A 14077-nucleotide genomic window follows, 5' to 3' on the forward strand; every position below is an offset into this window, starting at 1 on the left:
CATGTTGAAAATATGTAGCAAAGTTAGGATTCTGACTCAAATCTTGTGTTGCCAAATCCAGCATGAGTTACATTGCAACATCCTTTCTTAACAAATCATACTTTTTAATTAATAACATTAGGGAATTTAGGTGGCTCAATGGGTATTATGTTGGGCCTGGAGTCAGGAAGATGAATTAAAATCCAACCTCGGATACTACTAGTTGTGTGACCTTGGGCAAGTCATTTAACTCTGCTTCCTTTTTAATGAAAACCTGGTTGTTTTTTAAAAGCTAATGGACAAATTGCTTTCCAGGAAATCACTTTTTCATTTCTTATTCTTTGTACTATGTTAAGTAGGAATGAAATAATAAAATGAACACCTGATGCTTTTCCCCATAAGATATAGTATGGGATCAGGGGAGGGTGAGATTAATATAGAATAGAACAGCTAAAATAGTTATAAAAGACTTCATTCAAGAGAGTGTGACTTGACCTGGATCTTGAATATTGAGTAATATTTTTGTAGACATTCCTAAAGCCAAAGGAACAGCATAAACAAGTGAACAGAAGATTAATATCTGAAGTAGTTTGTTTTATAATTAACTAACTTTGATCTCTAAGGTGCTTCCTCTCTGTCTAATGAAATAATAATTTCTCTCCAGAATATCTGGATTTTTACCTATCTAGATCCTTCTCTATTTCTGATACTTTTGAACTATGATATATTTCTATATGTCATTACCTCAAGGATCCACACTTTCATCTTTGTACTGATTATATCCCCACTGTGTCACAATATTTATTTGGGCAATATCAGAGGTTTGTACCTTTGATTTCATCAGTATAAAGAGCTTCTGGTGTGGTAATCTCATCACTTACACAAATCAGCAACTTTTCATTACATTTTGGATCATTGAGTTACTAAGTAACTTTCTCTTGGAGTCACACAATTAGATAGAATCAAAGGTAGGATTTGAACCCCAAATATCCTGCCTTTAAGACCAACTTTCTAGTCACTAATACATGCTTTCTTCGTAATGAATTCCATAATAAATATATTGCAAAAACAAAATAGAAAGACAAAAAAAAATCACTTAGTGATTAAATCTGGTAAGATTTCTAAACTGAGAGAGGGCTGGTTGTCAAACAAAATGACTCAAAGAAATGGTCTTTGAAAAGCCAGGGTTATTTCCATGCAGTGATGGAATGTCAAAAGAGAATTGTAATGTAGAATACTTTATTTGCTAGTATTTATTTGTATTATGAATCTGATGTAACTTATTAGAATTAGATGGTATTAACTAAGTAATTAAATTTTTTCTTTCAAAAATTAATTTTTGTTCTGAACTTGAACACAAAACTTGAACATTTCCATATGCAAAGAACAAAAAAAAGGATTGCATATGAAACTGAAAATTGTCATATATAGCTTTATTTTTAAACATATATATTGTCATATATAACTTTTTTTTTTTTTGGAGTTAAGTGCTTTGTCCAGGGTCACACAACTAGCAAGGGCCAAGTATCTGAAGCTGAATGTCAAGTGTCTCAGGTTCCTTCTGACTCCTTCCTAATCATACAGTTCCTACACCTCAGTTCTTTCTCAGAACACCATCTTTGTTCTAGCTACATTCTCTTCCCTTCCACACCTTAGGTCCTTGTTGAATCAATTCCACTCTACATTTCTTCCTTTTTTTTTTTTAAAATAACTTTTTATTGATAGAGCCCATGCCTGGATAATTTTTTTTACAACATTATCCCTTGCACTCACTTCTGTTCTGACTTTTCCCCTCCCTCCCTTCACCCCCTCCCCCAGATGGCAAGCAGTCCTATACAAGTTAAATATGTCACAGTGTATCCTAGATATATAATATGTGTGTGAAGAACCGAACAGTTCTCTTGTTGCACAGGAAGAATTGGATTCAGAAGGTAAAAATAACCTGGGAAGAAAGATAAAAATGCAAGCAGTTTACATTCATTTTCTAGTGTTCTTTCTTTGAGTGTAGCTGCTTCTGTCTAATCTTGATCAATTGAAACTGAGTTAGATCTTCTCTTTGTCGAAGAAATCTACTTCCATCAGGATACATCCTCATATAGTATTGTTGTTGAGGTATATAATGATCTCCTGGTTCTGCTCATTTCACTCAGCATCAGTTCATGTAAGTCTCGCCAAGCCTCTCTGTATTCGTCCTGCTGGTCATTTCTTACAGAACAATAATATTCCATAACATTCATATACCACAATTTACTCAACCATTCTCCAATTGATGGGCATCCATTCATTTTCCAGCTTCTGGCCACTACAAACAGGGCTGCCACAAATATTTTGGTACATACAGGTCCCTTTCCCTTCTTTAGTATCTCTTTGGGGTATAAGCCCAGTAGAAACACTGCTGGATCAAAGGGTATGCACAGTTTGATAACTTTTTGAGCATAGTTCCAAATCGCTCTCCAGAATGGTTGCATGTATTCACAATTCCACCAACAATGTATCAGTGTCCCTGTTTTCCCACATCCCCTCCAACATTCTGCATTATCTTTCCCTGTCATTCTAGAAAATCTGACAGGTATGTAGTGGTATCTCAGAGTTGTCTTAATTTGCATTTCTCTGATTAATAATGATTTGGAGCATATTTTCATATGACTAGAAATAGTTTCAATTTCTTCGTCTTGAGAATTGTCTGCTCATCTCCTTTGACCATTTATGAATTAGAGAATGGCTTGATTTCTTATAAATTAGAGTCAATTCTCTATATATTTTGGAAATGAAGTCTTTATCAGAACCTTTGACTGTAAAAATGTTTTCCCAGTTTATTGTTTCCCTTCTAATCTTGTCTGCATTAGTTTTGTTTGTACAAAAACTTCAATTTGATATAATCAAAATTTTCTATTTTTGTTGTCAATTATGTGATCTCTAGTTCTTCTTTGGTCATAAATTCCTTCCTCTTCCACAGGTCTGAGAGGTAAACTATCCTATGCTCTTCCAATTTATTTATAATCTCATTCTTTATGCCTAGGTCATGAACCCATTTTGACCTTATCTTGGTGTACGGTGTTAAGTGTGGGTCAATGCCTAGTTTCTGCCATACTAATTTCCAATTTTCCCAGCAATTTTTGTCAAATAACGCATTCTTATCCCAAAAACTGGAGTCTTTGGGTTTGTCAAACACTAGATTATTAAAGTTATTGGCTGTCCCTTGAACCTAACCTATTCCATTGATCAACAAGTCTATTTCTTAGCCAATACCAGATGGTTTTAGTAACCGCTGCTTTATAATATAATTTTAGATCTGGTACAGCTAGGCCACCTTCATTTGATTTTTTTTTTCATTAATTCCCTTGAAATTCTTGACCTTTTGTTTTTCCATATGAACTTTGTTGTTATTTTTTCTAGGTCATTAAAATAGTTTTTTGGGAGTCTGATTGGTATAGCACTAAATAAATAGATTAGTTTAGGTAGTATTGTCATCTTTATTATATTTGTTCACCCTATCCAAGAGCATTTAATATTTTTCAGTTGGTTAAATCAGACTTAATTTGTGTGGAAAGTGTTTTGTAGTTTTGCTCATAAAGTTTCTGATTTTCCCTTGGCAGATAGATTCCTAAATATTTTATACAATCAGTAGTTAACGTTAAATGGAATTTCTCTTTGTAACTCTAACTGTTGGGTTTTGTTAGTGATATATAAGAATGCTGATGACTTTTGTGGTTTTATTTTGTATCCTGCAACTTTGCTGAAGGTGTGAATTGTTTCTAATAACTTTTTAGTAGAATCTCTGGGGTTCTCTAAGTATACGATCATATCATCAGCAAAGTCAACTCTACATTTCATACTACTTTTTAATCTCTCCTTCCTTTGTCTGATCTCTGATCACAACTTGCCAAACTTGAACCTTGATTTGCTCCCATAATCTCTTTCCTTTCTTCCTATTCACGTGCTTCTAAACAGAGTTTAAAAAAAATAAAAAAAAATTGTGATGATTGGTCCCACTATAAATTTAATTTCAGCTGGGTCAAACACTTTATTCATCCTGGATTAATTCTATACCCCACCCTGTGTATTGACTATTCCAAACATCTTCATCTCTCTCTTCAGCTAGAGGCTGCTGTGGCACAATAGATAGAAACTGGGATTGGAATTTGAAGAATCTGAGTTCAAATGTGATCTCATATACTTTCCAGCTGTGTGACCCTGGGCAAGTTGCAAACTTTGCCTTTATCTCAACTTGAAAATGGGGATAACGATAATATCTCCATTGCAGGGTTATTGTGAGGCTCAAATGAGATAATATTTGTTAAAAAGTGCTTAGCACAGTGTCTGACACATAGTAGGTACTATCCAAATGCTTATTCTCTCTTTAAGTCTTCCATGGTGCTCCCTCTACCTCATCCTCTTAGTTAGCAAAAACTATTCCTTCTGAACTGATATACTGTCCCACTTGATACAGCAGCTATACCAAACCTCATTTTTCTCCAAGTATCCCACGGCACTCTTTCCTATTACTTTTCAGCTGAGGATCTTAACCTCATACTTCACTGAAAAGAAATATAGTCTATTTTCCATGAATTTTTCTATCTTCCCTCTTTATTTCAAATCATTTAAATATTAGAAAGAGTTATTTCCTCCTTTACTTCAATCTCCTATGACAGAGAGCTGTCCTTGTCAGAGTCAAGGTCTACACATGTATCACTGTTCTTTTTTTTCTTTTGACTTCTGTAGTTTGCCTTCATAATCGTTCTCATTTTCTCTCAATTTCATTCTTAATGAACTGGCTCCTTTCTACAAATATGCCTGTTTTTCCCCACTACTTAAAAAAAAAATCATTTGATCTTGTCATTCATTCCCAGAAACTAACATTCTTTATGCTGTTGTTCTATAAGAAATGATGAGCAGGAAGATTTCAGAAAAACCTAGAAAGATTTACATGAACTGATTCTGAGTGAACAGAACTAGGAGAACATTGTACATAATAATAATATTGTGTGGATGATCAATTTTGATGATGAGATTCCTCTTCTCAGCAATGCAATGATCTAAGACGATTCCTAAAGACACATGATAGAAAATACTATCTACATCCAGGGAAAGAATTATGAAGTCTGAATGTAGATTGAAGCACAATGTTTTCACTTGTTTTTTTGTTTTTTATTTCTCATGTTTTTTTTCTTTTGTTCTGAAACTTCTTTCACAATATAACTAATGTGAAAATATATTTAACATGATTGTGCATGTATAACTTATATCAAATTGCTTGCTGTCTTGAGGGGTAAGTAACCTGTATCAGATTGCTTACTGTCTTGGGATAAGGAGTCAGAAAGGAGTGATGGAGAAAAATTTGGAGCTAAAAATCTTAGAGATAATGTTGAAAACTATGCTTACATGTAATTGGAAAAACTAAAATGCTATTAAGTTAAAAAATTTAAAACTCTATGCTTTCTGTCTCATTAGTATTTGACTTATTAAGATTGATGATGATGAGATTTAAAGGAGACATGTACCTTTCTCATATTTGAATGTAAGCAGTTTATCCTAGTTTGGAATCCTTTATCATTGTTCATTCATATTTGCTTTTGAATGTTTCTATTAAGTTCTATGTTTTAACTTCAAAATCTCCTAAGTAACCTCTGGTATTTTCATCAGAAGTTCTTGGAAGTCTTCTATTTCATTAAAAATCCATTTTTTCTCTCTGTAGGATTGTACTAAGCTTTGTTCAGTAAGTTATTTTTGGTTGTAGGCTTATGTCCTTTGTCTTCAGGAATACCATATTTTAATCTACTTTATAGTAGTGAATACCAAGTCACATATAATTCTAACTGTGGCTCCTCAGTACTTGAATTCTTTCTTGTTGGATGCTTGTAATATTTTTTCTTTGACTTGGAAGCTCTGGATTTTTGCTATAATGTTCCTAGGTATTTTATTTTGGGGTTTTGTTCAGGAGATGGCCACTGAATTCTTTCTATTTCCACTTTGTCCTCTGGTTCTATGGGAATCAGACAGTTTTCTTTTAAGTTTTGAAATATGATATTCAGGTTCCTTTTTTTGTCCATAACTTTCAAGTAGTTCGATGATTATTAATTTTTTTCTCGTTAATCTTTTTCCTAGGTCAGTTTTTTTGTTGATCTTACATCTTTTATTTTTTTCAGTCTTTTGACTTTATTTTAATATTTTTTATTGTCTTATTGAGTAACATTGGCTTTTATTTGATTCATTCTGTTTTTCAGGGAGGTTGCTGCTTGATCAAGGTTTCGTATGTCTTGTGCCAACTTATTGATTCTTTTCAAAGTTTTTCTTAAATAGTTCTAATTTGTTTTCCAATTTTTTCCTCACACACTCATTTGATTTATTAAAAAAAACATAGTTGACTCTTTAAAAGAAAAACTCATGCATCATTTTTTGCAGGAATCCTAGTTGAACTTATGCTTACACTATATTTTTCTTTGAAGCTTTGCTTATAGATGTTTGAGTCATTCTTTTCTTCTGCTTTAGTGTATCTCCTACTATAATAGCTTTTTATGATAGCATTCTTTCTTTCTTTGCTCATTTCTCCAGCCTATTTTCTGACTTTGGACTTGATTTTTGGGCCAGATTCTGTGCAGTTCCAAAGAAAAGGTGTGGGATGGCCTTATTGCTGTTTTATTGGTGGTGGGGGCGGGGTTGAGTATTGTACTGTTCCAGAATCTCTGGAACATTTTAAGCTGAGTGTCTGATCCAGGTCAGAGTGTGATTGTTGCCTCTTTGGTCTGATCTCTTCAAGTTCCTGACCTAGGTTTGGGTCTGAGCAACTGCAAACTGCCATGGAATTGAGCCCTTATCAGACATCTCTAAAATGCTACTGATTCAGAATGGCAGAACTGAAAACTTTCTTTAGTTTTGGGATTCTTGCTCTCATTATTACTGCAGGCAGGATGTTGGAACCTTAGACTTCTGTCAGCTTCTATGTTCCAAGCTGCACTGATACTGCTTGCTTTAGAAGTACCCTTCTTCTAGAGCCCTCAATCTCTTTTTACTCCAGAATGTCTCCTCTGGACATTGTTCCTTTCCTCATTTTTCCTAGATCTAGCTTGAAACTGATTAGTGGGTGACAAAGTTGCCAGTTGGCATCTGTTCCCATACTTTGCAAGAGATTGTGGTTCCCTAGTATGCATATGGAACCTCATCTTGCCCTTGGGCACCATCCCTGAGTGCTGGAATGTTGCTTATGGCTAACTCTTAGTCAGATCCTATCTCTATTGACCATAGACCTCTCTCTTTCCCTGTGCTGACTAGGTTAGAAAATTAACTCACTCTGATTTTTTTCTTGGATTTCCCAAACAGAATTTGGTCTAGTGTACTTTACAGATCTGTTGGGAGGAGTTTTTTTGAGAAGGAACTCAATGTAGTTTTTCCTGTTACTCTGCTATCATGGCTTTGCAGCTGATCCTCTTCTTTCCTTCTTTTCCTCATCCCTTCACATGAAGAGCTTTAAATGACAAAAAGGAAAGTTTATATTTAATCCCAAAAGTAAAATAGAGCTGCTGGAGCTAATTGAACAGAGGGGTGACATCATCAAATCTATATTTTAGAACTATCACTTTGGAAGGTAAGTAGAGGATAGCTTGAAGTAGGGAGAAACCTGAGGCAAGGTGGCTGGTTAGAAAGCTGTTTCAATTACCCACGGAAAAGGTGATGAAGATTTGAACTAGAGTTATGGTTGTATGAGCAGAGAGAAAGGACATCTGTATAGAAAATGTTATCAAAATAGATATGACAAGATATTGCACTGTATTTGAATATGTGGGCTGAATGAAAGTGAAGAGTCAAGGATGACATTGAGATTTCAATCTCATATGAAGACTAAATGGGTAATTGTAATCTCAGAAGTAATAGGGGCACTGAAGAGGGCAGAATTTTTATGGAAAAATAATGAATTTTGTTTTGGAAATTTGGAGTTTGAGTTGTCTGCAATATCTAACTTGAGATAATTAAGAAGTAGTTGGTGATATGTAACTAGCTCAAAAGAGAGACTAGGGCAATATATACACAACTGTATACAACTATGTATATCATCATGACATTATTGAACCCATAAGAGTTGATGAAATTATCAAGAGAAATAGTAGCAATAGGAAAGCAAATAGGTCCCAAGATATGGCACAACTGAAGAACTTGCAAGGCAGATAGAGTGACAAAAACTGAATTAAAGTACTTTAGACCAGGCCAGTGTCTCTTCAAAACTATCTTTTATTCAAGGGAAAACTGATTATATCTTTATATCTTTTATTTAAATGAGGTCAAGATACTAAATTTATTGTTTTGTTAATATTTCTAAGAGAGATTGAGAGTTTCTCTATGTTTGTGTGATCTTAAGCAATTTAAGTCTCAGTTTCCTTATTTATAAAATGGGGGCTTTGGAGTAGTTTGACTTTTGAAGTTACCTTTCAGCTCCAAATCTTTGACGCTATCATCTTGTAAACCAATCTGAATTTGAATGAAAATTTCCTGTTCAATAACTTAAACAAGTGAGTCATTCAGCCTTTATCTGAAACTTCTAGTGAGAGGGAGTCTTCTAACTCTACCCATAGCTTATTCTACTTTGGGACAGCTGTAATTATTAGGTATTTCTTCCTTTCAAACAGCCTAACTTTGTGCCTTTAAAAATTCTTTCCATTGCACTTAATGCAATGGCTTGCCAAAAAGCCAAAAGAGAACAAGTCTAATATCTTTTCATCATTCAGATACTTGAAGACAATTATCATGTTTCCCCAAAGTCTTTTCTAGGTTAGATATCTCCAATACTTTCAATCAATCCTTAGATTGTCTCTCCTAGCTCTATTTTCCAGGTCAGTTGTTTTTACTAGGAGGTATTTAATATTTTTTTCTATTTTTTCATTTTTTTGGTTTTGTTTGACTGATTCTTGAAGTTTTATTGAGTCATTCACTTCTGTTTGCTCAATTCTAATTTTTAGTGTATCATTTTCTTCAGTTACCTTTTTTTTTTAGTCCCTTTTGTATTTGGCCAATGTTTTTGTTCATTGCATTTTTTTCTATTTCAAAAATTGTTTTTCAATAAATTGGTATCTTTTTCATATCTATTTTGTTAGGAATTTTATGCTTTTTCCATTTAATCAAATGTATTTTGTAGGGAGTTATATGCTTTTCGCATTTCATCAAATCTATTTTTTTTAAAGGAGTTTTCTTCAGGTAATTTCTGTTTTTCCTTTTCCATACCCTTTTGCAAAGATCTCATTTCCTTTCCCCATTTTTCTTCTCTTTTAAGATCCTTTTTGAAATCTTCAAAGAAAGCCTTGTGAAATGGGAACCAGCTAATATCTCCCTTTGGGGCTTCATCTGGAGTTGATTTGCCTTTAGGAACCTCAGGATTTGAGGTGTGTTCTTCTCTCTCTCTCCATAAAAGCTGTTTATGGTGAGAGTTCTTTTTGCTTTTTCCCTCATTTTCATTTTTTTAAGGGTTGAGGTTGGCTCTTAACACAAAGGCACATGTTTTAATTTGCCCTGGGACAGTTCTGCTGATTGGCTTCTGGTGCTGGGTAATCAGCTAGGTCCCAGGTTCTTACTGGGCTCAGTGGTTTTACAATTTGCCTTTTGTAGCAAATCTGTTAAATTATCCACTTGCAACCAGGACAGAGTAGCCTAAAGGTTCATGGAAGATTTCCCTCTAGGCAGATACTGCAACACTCTGGCTCCCTGCCCCAGTTCCTTGCCCCAGGCTCGCTAAGCTGTGGTCTGGGCTTGCAGACTGTTCCCCTGCCCATTTGAAACAGACCTGTTATGAAGTTTTTCCAAAATATCTTCTGGAGATGTGTTGTACTCCAGATGTTTGTGGGTTCTGTCACTCCAAAAGTAGTTCCGAGGCTTAATCTCTGTTGATTTGAGAGAAGGTCAGAGGAGGTCACAGAAAGCCATGTCTGCTCTCCACCATCTTGGCTCTGCCCCTCTCTTCTTGGCTCTGCCCCCTCTTAACCAATCCTCATCAGCATGATCAAAGTGCCCTTTACCATCCTAGTATCTTTCCTCTTCTATGCTGACTAAAGGGAATTGATAAATGACAGGCACTTGAGTTGTCACTTTAAACTTTGTCATCTGCAAACTGGATAAACAATATTATATATTCTTTTAAGCAAATCATTGATAAAGTGTGAAATAACACACTCAGGGATCAAACCCTGGAGCACTTTTGTAGAAATTTTCCAAGTTGTCTGTAAACCATTAATGACTATCATAACTATATTAATCATCTTTGAATCCTTTTAATTGTACTACTATGTAACCCAACTATCTTTTTCATAAGAATAGATTGAGAAACTTTGTTAAAAGCATCGCTAAAACTTTGGCAAATTGAATCCTTAGTATATCCTCCATCAAACCACCTAGTAACCCTTGGCATTATTTGATCTTGGTCAAGCTATACTAACAATTTGTGATTGCTGTTTCCTTTTCTAGGTGCTCATTAGCCATTCCTTTAATAATAAATTCTATATTAAGTGCTAATGGGTAGGCTGAGCTAATTTAATAAAAATAACAATTCTAGCTAAATTAATCTGTGTATAGAGAACCATATCAAACTGCCAAGAAATTATTTTACAGAGCTAGAAAAAATAACAGAATTGATCTAGAAGAACAAAAGATCAAGAATTTCAAGGGAATTATATGAAAATAAAAAAATAAATGAAGGTGGCCTAACTATACTGTACCTAAAACTACATCATAAAGTGCTAGTCATAATAATAAATTTTGGAATCAAGAATATAAGTCAAGCTCAGTTTTCTATAGTTTACAAATTCTTTTTTCTTCTTTTTAGAAAGTTGAGTAAAGAAATGTTTTTGTTTGAATTCAATCTTGTGGTACTTTTCTCATTCTCCATGACCTTTCAGAAATTATTGCTGGGTAGCTCAGCAATAATATGTGCTTTTTCTTTCAGTATCCTGGAATAGAGATTGTTTGGCCTTACTGACTTGAACTTATCAAATAAAACTGTTATTTATCTCTATCTTTGTTAAACAGTCTATATTTGTATAAATAAATAATGTGTTAAAATAAAGAATAATATTATTAAAAATATTGTACTTCTGTGACTTCTAGTGCTATTTTTAAAAATACCAGATAATAGTATACCTAATAGGGAAGGTGCTGTAATGGTTTGGAAGTGGACAGAATACATGGATTATTCTCTTTGGTGGGCTCAGATGTAATAAAATGACATAAATTTTATTATAATTTGGCTCTACCTGAATAGAATAATTTATAAAATCTGGAATCCTGAATTTATGCTATCACTCATACCATTCTCTTCTATTTAAATGTAAACTAAACTTTAAACACCTGATTATTTATATTGTGTAAAATTTACAAGTACTAATGAGTTAATTTTTAACTTTTTATATAAATGTTGACTTCTCAATCACAGATTTGGTGCTTAAGATACTAACAAATCTAAAATGTATATAGATATAGTTACTTAGAAAAGGGACTGTAGGATCAGTTTACAGGGGAAAGTCAAAGTATAATTTCCATTTGAACTATAAAAGTCACAAGTAGAGGGAATATTAATTAAATATAGCTCCACGGTTGTTGTCCTTGATAAAACTCCATTTCTGTTATCTTAGTACATTTATTATATGTAAAATCTTATTATTTTGAAAGGGAAAAATATTGCCAAGCTTCTCAGAAGAAAAGGCTTTCAAATTATCTTACCATTTTAGATAGTGTTACTTATTACTTTTGTTTACTTTTAATAGTATGCTTATTATATTTTAAAGTTATTTTCTCTTAAATATGTTTATGTGTGTTTTACTACTTTATTAAGAGGAATATAGAATTTAGAATGAAAAAATGGCATAGTTTATGCCTTTATTCTCAATAGTTGAGAAAATTTAAACTTGATTTCATTTACATATCTACTTCATATGTGTTTAAATACAAAATTATATGTATATTATATGTGATATATATTGCCAACATTATTCCCAACATTATTGGGAATACAAAAGTGTTTTAACATTAAAACACTTTTGTATTCCCAATAATGTTTTATCAGTAATAGGTTTTTAGAAAAATTACTTTATTTCTCAGAACTCTTACTCTTTATGGAAGGTATCATGACTTTTAAAAAAAATTGCAAGAGAGTTTGCATCTTGATGTTTAATGAATGTGATTTCAAGATCAGGAATAATGTAAAGTAAAGGCAGAAAGGTGTCAAAGCTTCCTCTTGCTGGGGGAAATGACAGTTTTAGGGAATTTACACCAGTAAATGGAGGATGTTGGTGGTTATGGAAGAAAAAAAAGGTACAGGGTCCCTGAAAGCTCAGGATATTTACCTACAGTAGTTAAGGAAGGTGACCTAAGATGTAGCCTCAGGATTAACAAAAACTGTTTTAGATAAATCCTTTTAAGTAAAAGAAGCCACAGGTCATGATCTTTAACTCTTAAGTGAAAACTTAGTTGAACCAGGGATTTCATCAAGTTGAAGAGAATAGAAGGAATTGTTCAGTTAGGGCATATAGTTGGTTTATGGCTAAGATGGCACTAACACATAAGGAAAACTTTCTATAAGAACTTTTATGATGCCACTTGCCTTCAAAGCAACACTGGAGTTTTAAAAGCTCATGTCTGGCAAGTTTTGGCTTGAGATGTAAATATTCAAAGTGAATTAATTCTACAAACTGGAAGAAAAAAAGGCTTAAGTTAAGCAGTAACTGAGAAAGGTCATGAGACAAGTTCTTGATGGAGCCCAAATATTCGTCTTTCTTTAAAAGTTTTTTCTTATTGGATATTTAAAAATACATTTGATGAATAGTACATTTTAAAGCTTAATTGTTTTAATAAACATTTTTTGCTAAATAAAAAGTTTTGAATAGTAGGAACATCTTTGACCAAGGCTATAGAAATCTTAACTATTTGAACCATGTAGCTGTAACCAAGGCTTAAGCAAATTTCAGAGTTAGTTTCTAAGAATGAATAATTTTTGGATTGCCAGCTTTAAAAACTAACGAAGTATTGCCAAATATCATATAATTAGTTTGTACTAAGCTGTCTGATATTTAATTCTAAGAAATTTATGTCCAATGCAAAATTATTTCTTTAATTTTCTTAGAATCTGTTTTTTATTGAAAAACATCATTGGAAATAAGTAATTCAGTTCAGTAATTGTCTAATAAAGGATTTTAATTGAGGCCTTCCTGACTCCAGGTCCAATACTCATAACCACTCTATCATCTAGACATTCCTTTCTCCCTTTCCTCCATTTGCTAAGAAATAGATCTTTTCTCTGATCCAACTCTAGTTGCATTGCATCCTTTTGTTGGTCAATATTTTAGTTGAGTGAAACAAGAATGGAAAACGGGCATACCATACTTTATTGCATTTCATTGAAAATAGCACTTTTGTAAGTTAAATATAACTATGGTTTGTTTCTGTCATTTCATAAACCTAGGATTAGTTATTTATAGATATAAAAGAATGATTTAGAAAACAAAGAGATGGTTTCAATAAACTATGTAAATAAGATAGATATTTTTAAAATTTACAAATAAATTCTTTGAGAAGAATTGTTTTAGACATTACCCAAACTTGTGTGAATTTGAAAAAAAATAAGGATTTTTTTTATGACAGACTTAATTTTGTAATCTCACATATCAATAGATAATGATGAATTATAATGCCCATTGGAGAAAATATTAGTTTATTTATTTCTCCCTCTGCCCAAAGAATAACTTACTTTGATTTCATGTATAAAAATTTCTTACAAAAATATTCTTAATTTGGGAAAAAAATTTAGAATAACTTTTGTTTTTAGTTCAACAGAAATTGATGACATGCTTAGAAAATCAACAAATCTGCTGCTGACAAGAACTTTGAATAGCTGTTTACAGAACCTTATTAAAAAGCCTCACATAGGTCTGACAGAGGTAGGTTTAAAAAAGAAACACAGCATAAGCTTTCTTAGTTGGAATAATTGTCATAAAAATCTATTAATATTGATCATGGCATTATAAAATGAACTATATTTCAGTTTTATATCTGTTAATGTCAAGTGATTATGTTTGAAGTTAAAAACAAACCAAGGTCCAATCAAAGAATATGGAGGGAAATAATATAC

General features: G+C 32.9%; 1 protein-coding gene across 10 annotated transcripts in view; it reads left to right on the forward strand.

The window, feature by feature from the left end:
- The window catches only part of EXOC6 (exocyst complex component 6), a 202081-nt gene that overhangs the window by 103670 nt on the left and 84334 nt on the right, over window positions 1-14077 (forward strand). For all 10 annotated transcript variants that reach the window (XM_031956071.1, XM_031956064.1, XM_031956065.1 and 7 more), the window contains exon 16: window positions 13775-13886. In XM_031956071.1, coding sequence (XP_031811931.1) covers window positions 13775-13886 — 112 coding nt within the window. The remainder of the gene's footprint in view (window positions 1-13774; window positions 13887-14077) is intronic.

Source organism: Sarcophilus harrisii, chromosome 2 (genome assembly GCF_902635505.1).
Source record: "Sarcophilus harrisii chromosome 2, mSarHar1.11, whole genome shotgun sequence".
Classification (NCBI taxonomy): Eukaryota; Metazoa; Chordata; class Mammalia; order Dasyuromorphia; family Dasyuridae; genus Sarcophilus; species Sarcophilus harrisii.